The sequence below is a fragment of the Thalia democratica genome, chromosome 2, assembly GCF_965202585.1.
Source record: "Thalia democratica chromosome 2, ktThaDemo2.hap1.1, whole genome shotgun sequence".
In the NCBI taxonomy this organism is placed as follows: domain Eukaryota; kingdom Metazoa; phylum Chordata; class Thaliacea; order Salpida; family Salpidae; genus Thalia; species Thalia democratica.
This window is the reverse complement of record NC_139166.1, coordinates 14,442,543-14,464,441: the sequence shown is the minus strand read 5'-3', so window position 1 is coordinate 14,464,441 and position 21,899 is coordinate 14,442,543. Positions and strand designations below refer to the sequence as shown.

Genomic DNA, 21,899 nt, shown 5'->3' with positions numbered 1-21,899 from the left:
TGCAAATAGTGTTTTGAGTTTTACTAAAAAATTAACGACCCTGTAATGTAAGTAGCACACACGTGTATTAATGTACTAATTAATACATTTTTGTTATTTTAGCAATAAAATAACAAGTACGATTTCAGTATAGTATTAGTGTGTACTTTTAAAATTTAGACAAACTAGTTTTCATATAAAACAATGCATAAGAAAATAACCAATAAAATAAGTAACGTTAAAAGTCATATTATATTTTTCTAGGAAACTACCAGTTTGATTTGGTGTTAATGTCTACTAAACTATTTGATTTGGTTTGAGTGGCAATATAAACAAAAATAAGTATGAATGTTCTAAATTTTTTTACAGGAGAGTCACAACTACCAATTTGAGTCGGATACTGACACTGAAGTCATTGCCAAGTTGATCAAATATTTGTGGGACAACAGAGAAAAAGAAACCATTTCCTTCATTACACTGGTCGAAAGAGTCATCCAACAGCTTGTTTGTTTATTTTATTTTTTATTCAAGTTTTTTTTTATTTCATTCATTACACTGGTCGAAAGAGTCATCCAACAACTCGTTTGTTTATTTGAATTGTATTATAACATTTCGTTAATTTGCAAGTTTTAAAATTTATTGCAAAATTGCTTAATGCTCAAACATCATTTTACTTTCCTAAAAAATATTTATCTTACCTTAAAAATTTTACTTTGTTTTTTTCATAGTTTGTTTTTAAAAAGGCTTGTTGGAAACCTTTTTATTATGTTAAATATAATATTTGTTTGTTAAAAACAGTTTTTAATAGGTTTTATTGAGGATTTTACTATTAATAAATACGTTTTAAACATTTAGAAAATAAATCAAGTTTTAGCCCAGTAGATATCTGACTAATAAATTGAGTAAAAATGTTGTTAAAATCATTGTGTAAATGATCATATATTTATATACGTAAGGTTTATAACAATTCAAAGTACTTTGTTGTTCATACCTAAAATTTAAATTGTGTTTTAAAATTTTTTTTAATTCTTTGTAAAAAAATTTACAATTCTATTTTTTAATCACATTTTTGTTTACTGAGTTATTTAAAACAAGATCATACTTGACATACTTTAGTTGTTCATAATGCAGTTTTTAATTTGCATCAAATTAAGTAAATGGTGCATTGCTATTTAAAACATATTAACTTTTGTTTTGTTACTATCATTGAATAAACTTTATCACTATTATGATGTTAACTAAAACACATAATTATAAACAGTTAAGTAACTTTTTTTTGACTTTTGTAAGTAAGACTAATTATAATAAAGTTGTTGTTATATTTAGACGGGTTTTACTTCAGCTAATAATTTTTTTTCAAAAATAAGTAGATTTTTTATTTATAAAACAAAATATGTTAACAGTTTTTTTTTTTGTAGGAAGGAGCTTTCGCGTTGGTGTTCAAAAGCAGACTTTTCCCAGGCCAATGTGTTGCTTGCAAGTATGTTTAAAGATTTATCAGTATAAGACAAAATAAATATATTCTATAGTGCAATAACAATAGACTGTATCACACGACTGTGTGTATAGGTTTTAAGTATGATTAGTTTTAAAAACACCAAATTAACGAACAATTATTGTTCTGTTGAACTAACTATTAAAAATAAACTGATTGCTGTTTAAATCAATAGCCAGTTAGATAAAGAAATTTTTTTGTTGAAAAAATATAGCACACATTGAAATCTGTTTATTAAAACTTAAGTAATTATAACAGAAATATTTTGATATTTAAGTTTTTAATATTTTTTAAAAGTATGAAAAATTGATATAAAAATGATTTTTAACATTCATTTTTCAACCTTGACAATTGATAAATTTAAAAATTTTTTATCAACAATAAATACTTTTATTACCGTAAAGTTTATAATAAATTCAAAACACGATAATAAAATTCACATGAACTTTTTACTGTTTGCATAAGTTCACAGTTTTGATTGCTTTCGATAAAAATAATCAAGTTCAAAGCGTTTTAGGAGAAATAAAACATATTTTAAATACGTAGTAAAAAATACTATGCTTGATGTTGTTTCGTTGAATGACTACAAAGTTTTTTCTATTCTCTTTAAATTAATGGATAATGAGAGGCATTTAATTGAAAACCTAAAGTTTCAGTTGAAAATGGATAAGTTTTTCTAAGTTTATGTAAAACTCACAATGAAAAAATAAGTGTGAAAATTACTAAAAGTGTTTAAGTTCCTAATAAAATTAGTAGTAAAAATCACGCATTATTCATTTACTTCCTTTGAATTTAAAGTAACTTCATTAACATTTATTTACATTATTGCTTTCTACTTTATTTGCTAGAGTTTTCTAAGTTTAATATAAAACAAATTAAAAGTACAAAATAAAGGTCACAATGAAAACTAATCGTTAATGTATGCTATATGTTTTCTATATATGTCGACTCGAAATTCAGACTATATATTTCACCATATAACTTTGAATATACTAATTTCTTGGTTATTCGTAAGTTCAACATTCAACGAATTCGTGAATTTTGTTTCACAGGAGGGGAAGTCCGATGGTCATTGGAATTTCATCGAGATCAAAGCTTTCCACCGACAACATTCCCATCATGTACTCTTCTTGTAAGTTTTCATTAAAAAAATAAATTGTTTATAAGAAAAATTAGTTTAGTAGTTTCTAAATTGACATTTATATCATGTATGCTTCTTGTTATTTTTTGTATATTTAATCAAAAAATTCAGTTAGTTTAAAATTTTGATTAAAAATAGTAATAAATAGTAATTAAATAGGTTATTTGCCTTTGAACCAAAAGATAAGTTGCTTACGTTTTTCAGTAAATTTTTTAAGTTTTTGCTTAAAATTGTCACCATTTTAGTCATATAATTTAAAAAAAGTATTAGAGTATTTTATTTAAAATATTTTATATCTTTAACAACAAGTTTAATTTCTGGTGTGTAAAGTTTAGGGAAAAAGACACATCAAGGCATTGTTTAAGTCAAAGCTTAGTAAAAATAAGACTAATTCTGTTACACATTATATATCATATAGTGTAGTCATATATATTTAACTTAAGTATAAACAGCTACATACACTAGAATTAAATCTAAATGTATTAATACAGTGTAGCTACAACAATTTTAAAGACTTAGTAAATTTTTAAATTCTGCTAAGAATGAACTGGTCGAGTTAAAAATCAAAGTAGTTTTATTAACTTTGAGATAGTTAATATATTATAATTAAAAAAGAATATTGTTTTTATCAAAAGTAGTAACGTCGTCTTTAATTTGTAATCTTGTTTACAAAATACAATCAAAAAGTTTTTTTTATTAAAAATTACAATAGAAAAAAATATCAGAGTATGCAATTTTGAAGTAGTTCAAATTTTCTTTTGTGGTAGTTTAAAAACCTAATTTTCTACTTAATTAACCGCATTTTTCTCCATTTTAATTAGGATTGATCAACCAATTTCCCTATGTATACATTCTTATGCTTCAAAACTACTTAATTGAAAGTTTGTATCTGGAATTTTTTTTTAATAGATAGTTTTATAATTAACATTTGCTTATCCTCTATGTGGACTTAGACATTTTTAGTTTTAAATTACAAAACCCAAATTTATTTTTAACTAGTATCTAGATAATTAATTAGAACTTTACTTAAGTTTTTCATTTTACTGACAAAATAGTTATATAAAAAAAGTTGTATAATATAGATCTTTTTGATAACAAAGTAATTTGCATTTTTTGCCAGCTTAATTGTTTAGAAGGCTTACAAATTTGGAAATCTTACCAGATAAAAACCGTAGTTTCAATTAATTAAAAGTAAACTTGCTGCAATGAAAAAGTAGATAGTAGACTTTGTTTAATTACTTTGGTTTTATCAAGTTTTTTGAAAACAGTCGGTCTAAAAGTGTACCACTTGCTTTTTATAGAAGAACACAGCTTTTTAGAGACACTGTAACTAATGTTTATAATAAGCATTTATAACCAATTATTATTTTTTTAATTGACTTTAATCCTTTAAAATATATTTAAAATGATTAGTTTCTAACCTAACAAATTCTTTAAATACATATAAAATATATTATTTTTAATTTATAGCAAAACTGTTGAAATAGTAGCCTTAAATTAAAAAAAAATTTTTTTAATTCATTTTTAACCAATTTTGAAGTTTTATTTGAATAAATTGTTATTAAAATAAGAACATTTATGTTGCTTAGTTGGTAATATATTTAATTTTGTACGGCTAGTTTTACTAAAAATAATTAGATTTAATTTTGATTTAACCAAGATAATTTAGTTAATGAATTTAATTTGATAGTAGTTATGAATAACTTATTTTTTAGTTCAAGACAATTCAAGTTCTGATAACTCAAACTCTGATAATTATGAGTTGTTGTTTTTTTTCGAAATTATATTATTACTATCTTTATTAAGTGGACATACTTGTTTTTTTTATAGTTTCAAGTTAATTTTTGACCCAGTGTGTAATTTTATAAAAAAAAATAAATTGTCAGAACTTAAATTTGCTTTGTGACCCAAATACTTTCTTATTATAGAAAACCTATTTTAACCAATAAAATATATTAGTAGTTATTTTCCTAAAATTGATTACAGTTTTTTCCTAATTTCTAAGTAGTTTTGAAAAATCTAAAAACTAGCTTTGTATAAAATTTTACAAATTTTTAATCTTTGTAACTTATAACATTTTATAGCTCTTAATAGTTTTAGTTTTAAACAAATTATTTAAACTAGTTATTACTTAAAACTAAGTGAATCGTTAGTTTTTTACCAACTAACTAACACATAATTTTCTTAAAAATACCTACGACCGGGAGGTTCTGGGTTCGAGTCCCGGTCGTGGCGATTTTTATATTATGTAATTATTTTCAATTAATTGGTATTCTCAGACAAACCTTCGGCAAGGGAGGCAAACCAGCAATTTCTGGAAGACTTGGGTAATTTATTTTTGTTAATTTGTCTTTTGTTCGTGAGTGGGTTGAATACTAATGTAATAATAATTTGAACTGAATTGTAAGTAGTTGTTTTGGAACTTTTCAAAATTAGTAGTTTATTCTAATTTAAAAAAAAAGTCCATGAAGGCTTTAAAAAGTTGATTTCGTAGTTTAAGATTTTCAAATACTTAAAGTGTGTCCCTCGTTTAATGTTTACAATAAATTCAGTTTAAATTATTTTCTAAATGCATGTATTGAATGAGTACTGACATTGTGTTACACTAATAGCATTTTGTTAATTATATTTCTAGTAAAATCAGATTATTTGGGTATAAACTGACCTTAGTTTTGTTTTTGTATGCAGAATATTTTGTAAACAGCATGCCAATGCCTATGCATGAGTTTGTATTTACTCTTAAAAAAGGTTCTTGTTTGGTTATTAAGAATAATTTAGCTTATCAGCACAATTTTAAATCGTTTTCATTTTGACACCAAATTTTTAATACAGACAAAAATTTTAAAGATTCCCAAATAAACACTATAAATTGTTCATGAAAGTTTTACTGTAATGACATAGATAGATTTAAATTTTAACCAACCGAGAGTATTTATAACTGTGTAGCTTTGTACTAGTTTATGTAGACTTAAGTAGTTTTTTATTCAGTTGGTAGGTTAGTAGTATACCTTTTGAATAGTAAAGTTTTAGTTTCAGTTATAAAAGTTAATATAATTAGATTACTTTTGGTGTGGTAAAGAAATTGTAAAACGTTCATTGGTTCATATTTGCATTCCAAATTTTTAAAGCTTGTATAAAAAATATTGTTTATGTTATACATTTGTAACTTTTAAAAGTTTTCTAAAAACTTTTAGAAAAGTAGTATTTAAAAATAAACCTATATTTTTTCCCAATCAACTAAGTTTTTTTGTATTTCAAAGTGAACTCGTTTTATTCAAAGCTCGCACAGAACAAAAAATTATTAATATGTTTTAAAAATTTTCCCCGGTTCTAATTTTGTCATTTTTGACAAGTACTTTTGAATTCAAGTCAATCGAAGCCTTTTTATTATTACGTCACAATCTTATTGTCATGTCACGATTGACCTGGTCATGCCTGAGTTAACTTGGCAATATTTGAACTTTTGAATTAGGATTGTACAAATATACTGCGTTAAATTTTTAAATAATATTAGTGTACCAGCATATTTTGACAACTTGAGTGGAAAAATACTTTTTTAGTTTAAATGTAAAAAATTTAAAAATGTTATTTATTAAGCTATTTTATATAATAAATATACAAATCTTCCACTTAATATAAGTTCATACCTAAATTTAACTTACGACAATTGAACTTTTGATAATGATTGTACTACTTTGTGTTGTAAAATAATATTATTGCACAAATATTTTTTCCAGTTTGAATTAAAAATACTTTTAGATGATAAAGCATTTACATAATAAGCTGTTTTTACATAAAATCTGAACTTTTAATAACTCTTGTACAAGTCTAATATGCACTTAACATTGTAAAATTATGTTATTAAACCAGTATTTTTCAGCTTCTTTAAGTATTTTAAACAACAAGTAGTATCAATTGTGCCTATATTTGGAAATTAAAGTTTAATATTGATATACAAACTTTTAATTAACTCATTGGCTGTAGTTTACGCCCTTGTATACAATATTATTGACATCTACCATAAGTTTTTACCACAAAAAAACAAACAAGTTCTTGTTGTGTAACTTTATCATCATGTCAAACAGTTTGAACAATGGTATTGTTGTTTGCGTTGTTCTGAAAGTTATTAACTTTATTTGCTTACTTTTGTGGTTGGTTAACAAAATACAAACGCCCACTGGGTAATAAATAAAAAGTAGATGGAAAACTCAAACTAATAAATAAAGTTGACTGGACCAAACTTTAACTTGTTTACTGTATGGGCTTTTTTATTTACTTGAAAAAGTTTCAACAACTCATCGAATTATTTATTACATATATTAATTTTTTATATCCATCAGATATTTTATCACAATTTTTCGAATATATTTACCAAAAGTTTTATCATTAAAACCCTTTTTTGTAGTATATAATTTAATAAGTAGGCATTTATTTCATGTTTTAAAGTCTTCTTTACTATTTATGCACAATTTTTTTTTAAACTGTTTTGAATAAAACTTTTATAAAGCAAACAGAAATGAGGTTGAATAAGGTCTAATAAATTCGTATACATTTTTTGGTGAAAAAAAAACTTATTTAAAAGAAAATGCATACATTGCTAGCTTTAATAAATATTAAGTTTTTTAGTCTTTTAAAGTTTCTGTAATTTTTCATACTAAAAGTTTAACTAACTTTTCTAACTCCAAAAAAAGTTTAAAAGGTTCCAACGTGTTTTTTTCTTTTTTTTTTGTTGGAATTAGTAGTTTTTCTCAAGAAATTTTGAAGAGTTCACAAGTTAACTTACATACAGTGTTAGCTTTTACATTTAATTTTTTTAATGGTTTTATACTTTTTCATACACAAAAATAAAGTTTTCATCGAGTCTGACCAATGTCAAAAATTCTAAAATAAATTTTCAAAAAATTTTATTTAAAGATTAGTAGTTTTTCTCAAGAAATATTGAAGAACTTACGTAAGCAAGCTTAAGAAATACTTGTGGCATTTTTCCCATAGATCATTTTTGTTTATTATTACGTAACAATACTGTTTCCTATATACCTTCTATATGACTTTAAATTTTTACTTGTTTGTTTTTGTTATTTTATACTTAAAAATTTAAGCAAAAGTAATAAAAAAGTTCATAACAAAATCCTATAACTTTTTAAAGTAATTTGCTTTGTTCTATTTAAACAATAAGATATTGTAATTTACATGTAAAAATAAAATTGTATTTTTTCATTATAAGGTGTTCTTATATTTTCAGTTAATTAATACTATAAACAACTAAAAATATATAGTTCAACTTTTTTTATACTTACTTTTTTCTACTTACGCATTTTTCTAAACTGGTGTACAAAACGTATTAAAACGAGTCTTAATTTGTATGCAGAATTATGTAGATTAGGGTTTCCTAAACTCATTTTCATACACACCCCTTGACAGAAATTTAAAAAATAGTCATCATTTTTAAAGATATCGGCCACTTTGAAAAACCCTGATGTAGATATACGATCACCATCTAGGTTAAGGAAATGAAACACTTAAGTTAAACTCAGGTAAGATCAATAAACAGTTGAGCTTGTATTGAAGTTGCAAATCATAATTGTAGGTAAGATCACCAACTTGTCTTCATTGAGCGAGTACAAAAACCACAAGAAACCTCAAGAGGACAAAACTGATGAAAATAATGGTTTGAATATAAAGCAATTTATTTGCACCTTTCTTACACAAGCTGCATGCCAAGCAGACAGTTGCAAACTTAAAAAATAAGGCTGAGAAATAGTTTAGATTTGTTCTAGTTTTTAAATTGTTTTTCTTATTAGTTTTTGCTAAATTTCAAAGCTAAATGTTTTTTTTTTTAAGTTTTTAAATTATAATTTTTTTTTGTAACTTTTTGTATAAAGTTTTATTTTTTAAAACAAATAGGATAACTTAGTTTAAATTTTTATTATCTTAATTGAAAGTTTCTTTACTCCTACTAAAAATTTTACAGCTTAAAAACACAGAACTTTGTCTGAACTTTTCTTTAAAAGTTTATTGAAATTAAGCAAATATTAAGTAGCATCTTTATAAAAATGTTCTTATTTTTTACACAAAGTTTGCTTATGACTGGGTTTGGCATGCTAGCTCAAGTGAAGAATTGCAAAGCATTTAATTTCCAAACATTTTTCAAACACTGTCACTTTTTATAAAAAAAATCACACTTTGTATAGTAATTTTGTATAATTTATCTTTACATCTAGTGAAATAAATTAATTTAATTTTTATACTAGTATTTACCTGTTAGTCTTATAAAGCTATATAAGATTTTTAAGTAAAGCAGCCTTTAGTATACAATTAAAAGCTTAATTGACTGCACTTATAAAGCAATAGCTTAAATTTAAAAAAAAATGTTTTTTTAGTGTATCTTTGCTAGCTTGCTCCTCTAAAAAGGCCATATCTCAACTTAAACAACAGAAAATTCAGTATGCGTTTAATTGATTATACTAAGCTGTCAAGTTTTACAACACATTTTGTAAAGGTGCTTTTCTGGTAAAACTCTCGGTATAAAAAGTTTTCAAAACATCCATTTACTTCAGTTGATAATATCTTGTGTCAAAAACTTACAAGTGACACTTTTGCATGGGTTTCAGAGCTATTGATTAAACTTAACTCTCTGGAATTAAGGGTAAGAATTAGGATAACTTGACTTAGTTGTGCAAAAGTGTCACCTATCTATATTTTTATTGAGCCACAACTTGACTTTTGAAGCTTTTGATGTTTTTTTTTCAAATTCTCAAAGCTGAATACATAAATTTATACTTACTTTTTTTTGTTGTCTATGAAAAGTTAGTTTATATTGACCTTTACGCTCTTCAAATACACATGTGTACAGCCATATGTAAAAAAAGGAAAAACACTATAACAGAATATCCTGTTTACTTATAAATTTTCCATCAATCTAAAGTTCTTTATTGTATCTTTAGGCAACTGGATTTTATAATTAAGAATGATAATACAAATAAGTTATATGTTTGCACAAGTTTTTAAATCTTTGATAACTCCTGGGTCTGACTTAAATATTTTCTTGTGCTTATCATTGTTTTTACTTATCAATTTTACAAGCACTTTTTGTTGGTACAATGAAAAAAATGAACTATTATCAACTTAGTTGTGATTTCACAAAAGTTCACATGAATATGAGTGGAAAAAAGTTGTGTTTTTACAACACATTTTCATCGATTTACTGTAGCTTTTGGAATTTTTTACACTTATTTGTTGTTTAAACGTTATTTCAACAAATCAATACAGCATGTGATGATATATTTGTATTCATGATTCGTGCGTATTTGTTGCATGCCTTATTTGAACTGATTCATGTTAAACATTTAAAATTCTACTACTTCATGTTTTCTCCTAAAAATTCTTTATTTTATCAAGATAAATTATTTTCCAAAAATAATATTTATAGCAAATATGGAAACCATAAAGGAACTTAATTTTATTTTTAGTTTTTAGATAGTATTCTATACACCAATTATCATACCTTAAATGTGCGAAATTTAAGCGCTAGCAAAAATAACTACTTAATTATGAGAAACTTTTTATGAAAATTTTTCAAAAAATTACTTAATTAAGCACAACTAGATAAATTTTAATTAGTCAGCAAATTGTGCCCTGCTATTTCCATTTACAAAATGTTTCATAATTAAGTGTTTACTTTCGTTTTTTTTTAATTTGTTTATAAATTTCTTTCCATTCAAGTACTTTTGAAGTCTTCATTAAGTAAAAATAATATAAAACGCAAATTTAATTTTCTTATATTTTTGTTAGCAATTAAAACAATTGAGCGTATTCAAAAAACAGTAACACTTTTTGAATTTTACAAAAGAAAAATTTCTTTTATTAATGAAATAAAATAACTCACTGGTATTTAAATAGATGAAAACTATACATCATATGATAAAATATCAAACTTGAAATTTTTCACAAAATAAAAAATCCCCTATAACGAAACAGCGAGCAGCGCTTCCAACCCTCAGCAGAGGAGGGACTCGGGAATGAGGGGTGGGGACAGGCTGGCGTCCACGGCCGAGCTGTACCCCGATGACGAGGGAAAAGGAATCGAATATTTCTTCGCTTCAGATGCCAGGTTTGTTTGTTGTAAAAAGCAATGTATTCTATTTTTCCTTAAAAATGAGCTATTTACAAAGTTTCATATTTTTACTTGTTTGAACGATGATAATTAATCGAGTATTTCTTCGCTTCAGACGCCAGGTTTGTATAAAAAACTCTTTTTTTTTTTAATTTTTTTTTTTGATTATTTTAAGTGAATCATTTTTTAATTGATATGTTTTTAATTGTATTTTGAACATTAAAATAAACTAATAAAATATTTCTTTGCCTTTGATGCAAAGTTTTAAAAATGTGTTTGTTAATGCTCAAAAAAATTGTTTAGAAAAATAAAAAGTTTAGGATTTTATAGTTAATCTTAAATAAATCAGTTAAAACTGAATTTAGATAAGTATAGTTTTTTAACGTTTTTTAGATGAGTTGAAGTCAAAGCTCATAGCTATATATACCAGTTTTTGAAAGTTTTATATTAGTTCTTTTCCACAAAGCTCAAAGTAGCAAAAACTTATTAATAATCTAAAAGTGAGTATAAGCACTATTACAATGCATATTGAGAATATTTAAACAACTTGTTGTATACAAAATTTTATTTTTTTGAAAAATGTAAATTGATTTAACAGTGCCATAATAGAACATACTAAAAAGTTTTTATTATTTTTACAGTGCCATAATAGATCATACAAATAAGTAATTTATTTTATTTCAGTGCCATAATAGAACACACTAAACAAGTTATTTATCTCGAAGACGAAGATGTAGCTGGACTCATTGATGGAGGTTAGATTACAAATACTAAAAATTGTTTAATTTAAACAAAAATAAATAATTGAGATGATGTTTAAAACTATCCTGTAGCTTCAATGTTGCTTTGCTGAGCATTATATTTACCTTTTGGAAATTATAATTACTTCAACTTCTTAGTATTTAAGAGCGGTATTAATAAAAAGTTTTTGGTATTTTTATAAAGTGAAAGTTTGATGTAAATGATAGTTTAAGTTGAAACTTCATGCTTGAATAGACTTAGAATAAACTTTAAAGTTTACATGATGGTCGTAATTTTTAAAAAGTTTTACAAAAAGTTTTGCTATTATATTGTTTTTGCAGTACATTATGTTATAAATGTATAAATTATGTTTTTAGAAAACAGTAACTTTTACTGTATGTAAAAACAAAACTTGTAACAAAAACAAATTAAAGAAGATTAATCACTACACATTGTTGGTAAAAAAGTAAGAAGCCTTTAAAAATTTCTAATTTGGAACCTCATTGTTTCAATAAAAGTTTTTTTCCTCATTAAAAAGTGTAAAAAAGTTTAAAACCTAATATTCAAGTTTTTAATTAGGTACCGAATTTAACACTTTTATTATTTTCTCTTTAGTCCAAATAACATATTTAATTTAAACTTATTTGACCAAAACTTAACTCATATAGCTGTTTGCATTTTAAAATTTTCTGTAAAACTTGTTTTTTTATTAAGAAACATATTATGTTTGTGAGTAAATAAATAAGTAAACATATTCTAAACAATTACAATAAGTTTTACGTAAAGGCAAAAGTTGAGTTTTTAATTGACATTAAGTACTTCACACGCCTTATCTAATAAATAATAAATTAAATGTTTACTTTAAACAAACAAGTTTCAAGCTCTTTCTATTGCTGGAAACTGACAGATAGCAATTCCTTGAAAACATTACTTCATGTTTAATTAGCTAACAAATAAGTACACATTCAAGTTCCGTATAATATTTCGCAACTATTACATACAAGTTATTCGAAAGAAATAATTTATTGAAAAACAATAGGTGTTTAGTTTCTATTTGCATCTGTTTCTATTGTTTTTATTCTTACTTCTTTTTAAGTTTCTCAAAAGTTAAATGTACTATATAAATACATTTCTAAGTTTATAAATGATGCATTACATTATTTGATATCATTTAAATAGCTTTAAGGTTTATTTCAAAGAGTCAAAGGGGTTAGTTTTACTTAACTTTTCTATTTTTCCATGAAGTTTATCTCGACAGCAGATTTTGATTTTAAAATAAAAGTGTACAAAATACCAAGTAATAAATAAAAAATTTGAAAGCAAAGTTTTTGTACATTTTTTATTACTTTTTACACTTATTTTTTGGACTTTAAGTTTGTTGAGTTCTTTTTTAGAGTTTACTTACATTTTTAGCTATTTAATATGTTAGGCTACAATACAAAAAGAATTGATCAGAGTAATAGTACTAAATGCGTTTAATAGTAGCTGTGTTAGTATATATTTTAAGTATCTTGTACAAATTAAAATGCAGAAATTTTGAAAGTTACTTAATATACAGCAGGAAAGTTTTGAAATTTTACTTAGTGAGCAAAAAAACTTAAACAAGAATAAAATCATATAAACATACTATATGTTAAAATATTTCTTTTTAAAAAGTACTAGCAACATTTTGAATAATTAATGAAGTAAGTTTAAAAGCATTTATTTAATTCCAGTTTAAAACTGTTTCTAATATGTTTAAAGATGTATAAATATATAGTTGATTAAGTTTTTTGATTTATATTTTAGTTTATGAAAATAAATAGTACAATAAACTAGAAAATGTTATGCTTATAAATCAATAAATAATTAGATAGCAATCTTGCATGGTTTAAGGTAAAAAACAAAAGATTAATTGTTAGTTGAAATTACTATTTTGTAACGTAAAAGCAAACAAGCAATGATATTGAACTTTTGATAAATATTTGCACAAAATATTGGCTGTAGTAACATTTGGTGGTCAATAACTTTCAGCCGGGCAAAGTCCTTGATTAAATAAAGTTTAATAATATCGTGATTGATTGCTGAAACTTTATTTACTGAAAGTTAATTGCCGCAAAGTTTTGTGTCTAGATAAAAAAAAGAACTGTACAACAAAAATCACTTGGGCTTTGAAAAGCTTAGATGCAGAAACTTTGAGTTTTCGTTTTAAATTTCTAGACTCAGATTTTTGTTTAAGTCGTGTCGTTTTAACAATTTTTGCAGATATTTGTAGCTTTTGCAAAAATTCAAGTTAAATTAGTTTGAAATTAAAAATGCAGAAAGTTAGCGAAATGTAGCGGAACGTGTTAATTGACAAAACCCGGGTTTTGTTGCAAAAAGGATTTTAAATTTTTTTTTTAAGTTAAATGCTGTTATTGTAGTTTTATTTCCTTTAAATAAAATTATTTTGTTATAACTAGTATTTCGTTTAAAATTTCGAATGTCTTTTAGTTTAATAATAGCAAGTTCCGAAAACCTATTTTCAAATCAATCATTAAATAGTATTTTTTTTTTGTATCGAGCATAATTTAGGGAAGCGTGAACTATAATATTAAAAAGATGCACATTATTTTATAATCTTTGATGACTATACTTTTGTAAAAGTAGACTGTGTATAAAAATACGTTAGTGAAGGTTTTTATAATTTAACGTTGTAAAGTAGTTACTTTTAGCCAAGTACAAGTTTTAAGTAAAAATAATTTACAGTTTCTTTTGTTTTTTGAGTGTTAAAATTATCATATGTAGTATTGAGTTTACAAAACTAAGCAAACGTTAAAAAGGTGCCAATAATGGTTTGTAGATTTTTTTTTGCAATATATTGTTTAAGTTTTCAATTTGCACAGTACTTTTGATCATTAAAAAGTTTTGTCGTTATTAACTTGTTCATTAAATGTTTTTAATGTAAAAAAAAACTTTATCTCCTTGGAAATATTTTCAAAATCTATTTGTTTTCAAATTGTTATGACAAATAAAAGTTTGCCCCTTCCACAAGAAACCTAATAAGCTCTCGAATGTTCATCTTTGTGTCTTCAAATAAATGCAATAAAAAGAAACAAATAGCTTAATTACTTTACTAAACAATATAAAGTTTGAAAGTTATTTTTCATCCCCAAGTTTCCATTAAGTATAAATTACTATAAGAGTATGATAACCAATTTAGCACCGATAACAATTTGAAAATACTTAATTATAACTAATGATGTTTTTTCGTTTTATTCATGGAACAGAGAAACATTGTAACTTTTAATAAATTGCTAATGTTCTGTTTCAACAAACTTGTTTCTTTTTTGAACTTTTATTAGCAAAGGTCATTAATAAATAATATTTTAAAACATAATTTCAGTGTTTATCAGTTGTCCTACATAGCTGTTTTGTTTTATCAAGTTTAATAAAGCTTTTGAATAATGTAGTATGTGATTGTTATTGGTAATAACATTATTGTAAAAAGATGTAAATATCTAACTTGTTATATTAAAAACAGGGTTATCTATACATAGATTGAAGCGCAGTAAATCAAACGAAGTATCCACAAGAGCAATCAAGTCACTTCAAATGGAAATGCAACAAATCATGAAGGGAAATTATTCGTCGTTCATGCAGAAAGTTTGTTTAATATTTAAAGCATTGATGTGATTAAAGAAAAATGACAGCTTTAAAAACACACTTAATGGCGTAGAATTTTATTTAACTAACCTAACAACACGTAGGAGATCTTCAAGAAACCAGAACATCAAGCGTTAGAACTTTATTAAAGCAAAATATCAATAATTAAAAAATAATTGCAGGAGATCTTCGAGCAACCGGAGTCGGTGGTGAACACGATGCGAGGAAGGATGCTGTGGGAGGACAGGAGGGTGGTTCTGGGAGGACTGATGGACCACATCAGCGACATCAAGCGGTGCAGGAGGATCATCATCATCGCTTGCGGCACATCGTTTCACTCAGCACTTGCTGTTAGTTGAATTGAAAATAAATAAATTAAATCATCATCGCGTGCGGAACTTCATTTCATTCTGCATTGGCTGTAAGACTTGTTGAATAAATAAATTAATAAGTTATATCATTATCGCTTGCGGGAAATCTTTCCATTCTGCATTAGCTGTAAGATTTGTTATATATATACAAAAAAGCTAAATATATTAAATCGTCATTGCTTGCGAACATCGTTTTACTTTGCTCTTGCTGTAAGATTTGTTAAATATAAATACGTTAAAAACATATCAAATTGATTAAATCATCATCGCTTTAAGAACATCGTTTCACTCAGCATTAGCTGTTAGTTGAATAAAAAATAAATAAATAAAATCATTGTCGCTTGCGAGACATCTTTTCATTCCGCACTCGCTGTAAGATTTGTTATATATATATATATATATATTTATATATATATAAAATAAGGTTAATGTTCAAACTTAAACACCTTCTACTGAGCCCACTTGTAGGGCTGTCTCGATACAGATATTTTATTACGGGGGTGATAGATTATTAAAGTAGATTAGTACAACAATCAAAACAACACTTATATTTATTTACATAAACTAAACAACACAAAGATACAATTACATCACTCTATACGAGAACTAAAGTTAAACACACAAGAAAATATTAGTTCTTAAATCTAACGTGTTTAAAATGCATTTTAACTTAAAGCACACTTGCCGAAACTGCTACTGCACTGTAATTGCAAGTCAATTCCGTTTTATTAGCACTAAAACAAATGTAACTCCTTTAAGTAAACAATATTGTTTATTGTTTTAGAAAATTGTTTTAAGAGTTATAAAAATTGTTTTGCAAAAGCTTGTTTTGAGAATAATGAAAATTGTTTTTATTATTACAAAAAATTCCATATTTATTCACGAGCTTTAAAATATTAAAATGAGATGCTAATATCATTACAGGGCTTTTAAATAATTTATTGAAATGGCGATTTTAAAAATTCTGGTACATATGTTTCATAAAGCTTTAATCATCAGCCAGATAAGTTCAAAAATATATATATACTAAAAATATTAAATAGATTAAATCGTCATTGCTTGCGGAACATCGTTTTACTTTGCTGTTGATGTAAGTTTAATATAGATAATATAAAAAAGTTAATAAAATCATTGTCGCTTGCGGGACATCATGTCATACGGCTCTTGCTGTAAAATTTGTTAAGTATAAATAAATTATCTACTTAAATCATCATTGTTTGCGGGACCTCATTCCACTCACTAAGAGATGTTTTTTTGAATTATTTTATGATAGTTATATCCAAAACATTCAGACGCGTCAGTTATTGGAAGAAATGAGTGAACTGCCGGTAATGGTGGAACTTGCTTCAGACTTCCTCGACAGAAAAACACCCATTTTCCGCGATGATGTTTGCTTCTTTGTCAGGTTTGTTTAGTTTTTTATAAATAAAAAATTGTAAATTGCTTTATATGTATTAGTTTTGATAAATCATAAGTTGTTTTTGTTTAAATTTAAATATTTTTTTCAATATTTCGCGATTTAATATATAAGTATAAGCTTATACTTTTAAATGAATGTTTTTAAATTTATAGTTTTGTTTTATTTTATATTTCAATACCATAAGTTTCTTTATATCTTTTGAGTAGAATATTTTGCTAAATCTAATTTTTTTTTAAATTGTATCACTATATGTTTTTTTGTTTACTATATTTATAAGTATGATCTAAAATTCTAAATAGTTTCAAACTCTATTTTTACAATAAAAATCTGTTAAATATCAGCATTTTTACATTGCAAAATTTAGTTAGGAAATACATATTTTTAGAATTCTATTAGAAAGCTTAAAAAGGCTGTATATTTTAATAAAATAATGTTTGTAAACTTTGTAAAAAACTTACAAAATTGATTATTTTTAAAGGTAATAGTTTTAATAAGACTTCAACGCAAGCTATCATGATAAATTGTCTTTTAAGTTATATCTTTAAAATTTAAGTATTTTAAGAGAAAATAATCTTATTAAAGAAACCTTACATCATACAGTTTTAAAAAATTGAGTCAAGTAAAATATTTGTTCAACAACTCTTATCGAATTGTTAAAATTTGAAAGTTTGCATTAAAAAAAAGTATTTGTTTAGTAATTTAAATTGTATGTTTGTGTAAGGCGACTTTTAGGCGTTAATTTTATGAAATGCAAAGTTTGTTATTTTCATTAAAAGTGTTTTAATTGCAATGCAAATAAGTGTAATTGCGAAAGAATTAAAAAACAAACAATATAAGTTACAGTTTTTACAAAATTAATTTGTATTTTGTATTAGTTTAAGTGACATAAATTACTAAAAGCAATATGTGTTAAAAAATTCTGTTTTTTTTAAATGCAATACTGAAAAATAATAAGAAAATATCAAGTTACTTAATTAAGTTTTGAGAAATACTTAACATTTAAGCAACTAAACATTATATTACATTAACAACATTTCAAAGTTTTTTTAAATCTAAATGTTTTTATTATTATTAAATATAACTAAGTGGATTTTTGTTGACATTATATTTTCATATGATTTTAAATTTTTACTGAAAACTCGAGATTTTGTTTTATTATGAATTAAAAATAAATTAAGTAATTTAACGTTAGATCTTTTCTTTAAGTTTTTGGTACTTAAAGTATACTTATATGTTCTAAAAAAAAGATCAACAAACTAAGAACTCTTTGAGCGAAACAAATACTACGAAATATGAAAATTTATTCCTCTGAATGGGTATCTTTAGTTTTTTTTTTCTAATAATCCAACTGTTTGAGTTTTAGAATTTTTCCAAAACTTTCAAATATGCTTTTAAAAAGTATAGATTTATATTTTAGGTTCTATGTTGTACAAAAATAGTTCTCAATTTATTTAAAAATAGAAGACAAATAAATATACCAGAAAATTATTCAAGATTTTTATTCACAAAACCAAGTTTCTGACAGTAACTTAAGTAACTAAAGCACCCTTTAAGGAGTCTTCAGTTACAATTTAAATCTGGAAAGTAAAACAAAACATGGAAGATACTATAAAGCTAAACAAAACAAGTAAATAGAGTTTAGATCTAATTGTAGATATTTATAAAATATGTGAAGAGTTGCTCTGGTAGAAAGTATTTAAAAAGTTTTTATTATGCCATATTTTTCAGAACAATCTTATAAATTAGAATTTCTAAATAAACTTAAGAAGCACTTTTTGAAACAAAAACTTTTTATCAGACCATAAACTTCCAAAATAAACAGTTTTAAAATCAACCCATGATATTAGCCAACGTGTACAAATTTATTCTCTACAACAACCATCACACCGTTTGTTTACAAATACACCTATTGTGACGTAATAATATGTTTCTTTTGCGGCCCCTTTACTTAAAACACTTCAAATTTTCATGGGAAGCAGTCCTTAAAATCACAGAATGTTTGCTGAAACGTAATATTTATTCAAAGTAATACTTATATAGGAAATTTTCGCCCTTGTTTATTTATCTTATTTTATTGCTTTTACAGTTTTTAAAATTTTTTGTATGGTTTAGACGTCGTCTAGTCTTTTTGTTTATTTTGAAATTTATTACGTTTATTGGTGATTTATTGCCATCGTAAATATTAGTTACGTAAAATACTTGTACGTTTCCGTAACACGTATTCAAAATCACGTCAATTAAAACTAATATTATGTTATAAAAACGTCTCTGACAAAAAATTTAGAATTTCGGCAAAGACAGCTGTTTATAAAATGCTAACACATAAGTTGTATGTGAGTAAAACAAATGTGTTCCTGAAATTAAATCCACAAAGATTAAGACAAGCCTTAGATGCCGGTTTCTAAAAGCAGAAAATTTTTGGAAACTAGTTTTAGACTTTATGTTCAAAAGCATCAACTAAATGTTTATTCTTTTGACGAAATAGTCTAACTAAAAGGTAATTTGTTACATTTAGTACATTATAAGTGCCATAATCTTTGCTGATGAATAGTCGTATCTTCGTCAAATTTAATACATAAAGTCTAATGAAACAGTTTAAATAATTTGACAGGCAGGTCTTTTGCTAAACTTTTAACTAAATGATAGTAAAAGAACAAATTATTATTCTGTATAATGACTGATTTGTACTTTTATTAATAAACTCTGTAAGTTGAGCAATTTTTTATAGTCAACACAAGTAGATATATTAAATTCTAAGTAAGAAAACTTTGTGCTCACTATGACTCATAGTATGAGTACATTTACTTACATTAGGTTTCATGAAAATTTAAATTACGACAGTTCGAAAGATTTTCAAGGGTATATAATAAAATAACTAGTAAATATATTGTATAAAAATTATCTTAACAGAAACAAACAGAGCTGCTATAAAACCTGGAAGGCTAGAAAAACCTATAATTTGGAAATTAAAGCAAAAAAAACTTGTTTGAAATAAAGTTTTGAAAACCTAGAATTTTAAATAATTTCTGCTTTATGTAATATAGTTTATATTAGATGCGAAAAGTATATCATATATACAATTGTTTTGATTTATATTAGTTAGATACTGTATAAGTTAGAAATTTATTCAATAAAAAACACATTTAAAGTAGCATTAAGAATTTTTCAATAATTTTATACTATTAAAGACAGTTTTTACCTTAAAGTTAATTTTATGCTAAAAATGGACAAAATTAACGGTACTTTCATGAACCTGGAAAAAAATCAGAAAACTTTTAGTATAATTTCAAAAATCTTATGGCAGCCCTAAAGAAATAAAATATTCCAAAAAGTCCAATTTTAAAAAATAATGGTAAAAAACAAATGTGAAAAATAAGATACATTCACAGTTACTCGGAATTATCAGAGTTTTAAATGTCTTCTTTTCAACTAAAAAACAACTAATAACCAATAATAGCGCACAATTTTAACAAAATATCAAAACTAAGTAAGTTGTAAACACTCTCTGCCAATAAAGGCTCTTATTTCTCTAAAATTTAATTTCATTGGAATTCATTGGCTAAAAAAGCACTGACTCAATAATAAACTATTAAAAGTTATCAACCAACGACAGCAACCTATATAAATTTTATCAACCAATCAAATCAAAATATTTAACATTTCAGCCAATCGGGCGAGACGGCGGACACGCTGATGGCGCTGCAGTATTGCAAGAACCGTGGGTCGCTGACGGTGGGCATCACCAACACGGTCGGGTCGTCCATATCCAGGCTGACCGACTGCGGGGTCCACATTAACGCCGGACCCGAGATCGGTGTTGCCAGCACTAAAGTGAGTTTTAAAATATTTCATTTTTATTTATTATTAAACAATTAACGCTGGTCCCTAAATACGCACCAAGGTGAATTAATAATGCTAATTTATAAGTTGATGCTATAAAATAAGTTAGTAATAATAAGTTTTATTTTACTAAAAAAATTTAGTTTGTTTTAAAAACTGACAAGCTCTTTAAGCAAAACTTAGTTTGCCAAACAAGTTTTTGAAAAAAAAAGGTATAAAACAAATTTGTATATAAAATTTTTTGTTGTAAGCCAGCATTAAGGTGTGTTGAAATGTTTTCATAATTGTTAGAACTCAATACAAACTGTTTTCGCATTATAGCGTATTAATTTATTATGACGTCACAGGCTTACACGTCACAATTCGTTGCTTTCGTCATGTTCGCGTTGATGATGAGCGAAGACAGAGTTTCGAAAAGAGAAAGGTACAATGACATCTACCAAGCTCTTCAAGAATTACCTGGTAAATAGTTTTATTATAATTTTGTTTTAATACAATGACATATATCAGCCTCTACTCTACAGGGATTACCTGGTAATTAGTTGTTTTTAAATATTTTTATTTAATAGACTGACATTTACCTGGCACTACAGAAATTATTTGGTAACTAATTATTTTATTTTTTAACACAACTGTATATACCAAGTTCTACAAAAATTACTAATTTTTTACTAATAACCCTCTATAACTAGTTTTTAATATAAATTGCTTGAAAAAATAAATTTTATTGATGCAATGTACAGACCGAATCAAGCAAGTGTTAGCACTGGATGACGAAATAAAGAAATTGTCGCAAACTCTGCACAAAAATAAATCGCTACTCGTAATGGGAAGGGGTTACAATTACGCTACCTGCCTAGAAGGAGCTCTTGTTAGTATTATTAGAAAATAAAGGATAAAACGTAGCAAATTTGACAAGTAAATGAAAATAGAAATGTAAATTTATTCTATAATATCAAAGTCTACTCTAAAATCAAGTTTGAATAAGTAAAAAGGTTTTTCTGATAGTATTTTTTGGGATACTAGTTTAAATTATTATTAATAAATCTATGCAGAAAGTAACCGAAATAATGTAAATTAAAAAAGTATATATAACAAAACAATAGTAGTAAAAGTTCCTTTGAAACAATTTGTAAGTTATTCTAATAAACTTAAGTTGTAATAAAACAATTTAT

The 21,899-nt window shown here is 25.1% G+C and overlaps 1 protein-coding gene across 2 annotated transcripts in view; it reads left to right on the top strand.

The window, feature by feature from the left end:
- Nucleotides 1–21,899, top strand: part of LOC145849598 (glutamine--fructose-6-phosphate aminotransferase [isomerizing] 2-like) — a 29,204-nt gene that overhangs the window by 5,821 nt on the left and 1,484 nt on the right. The window contains exons 6-17 of one of the 2 annotated variants that reach the window (XM_082954563.1): nt 349–483; nt 1,398–1,459; nt 2,527–2,606; nt 4,895–4,942; nt 10,593–10,725; nt 11,413–11,483; nt 14,972–15,093; nt 15,276–15,443; nt 16,757–16,869; nt 20,550–20,715; nt 21,072–21,186; nt 21,468–21,595. In XM_082954563.1, coding sequence (XP_082810689.1) covers nt 349–483; nt 1,398–1,459; nt 2,527–2,606; nt 4,895–4,942; nt 10,593–10,725; nt 11,413–11,483; nt 14,972–15,093; nt 15,276–15,443; nt 16,757–16,869; nt 20,550–20,715; nt 21,072–21,186; nt 21,468–21,595 — 1,341 coding nt within the window. The remainder of the gene's footprint in view (nt 1–348; nt 484–1,397; nt 1,460–2,526; nt 2,607–4,894; nt 4,943–10,592; nt 10,726–11,412; nt 11,484–14,971; nt 15,094–15,275; nt 15,444–16,756; nt 16,870–20,549; nt 20,716–21,071; nt 21,187–21,467; nt 21,596–21,899) is intronic. The other variant, XM_082954564.1, reaches the window with a different exon arrangement.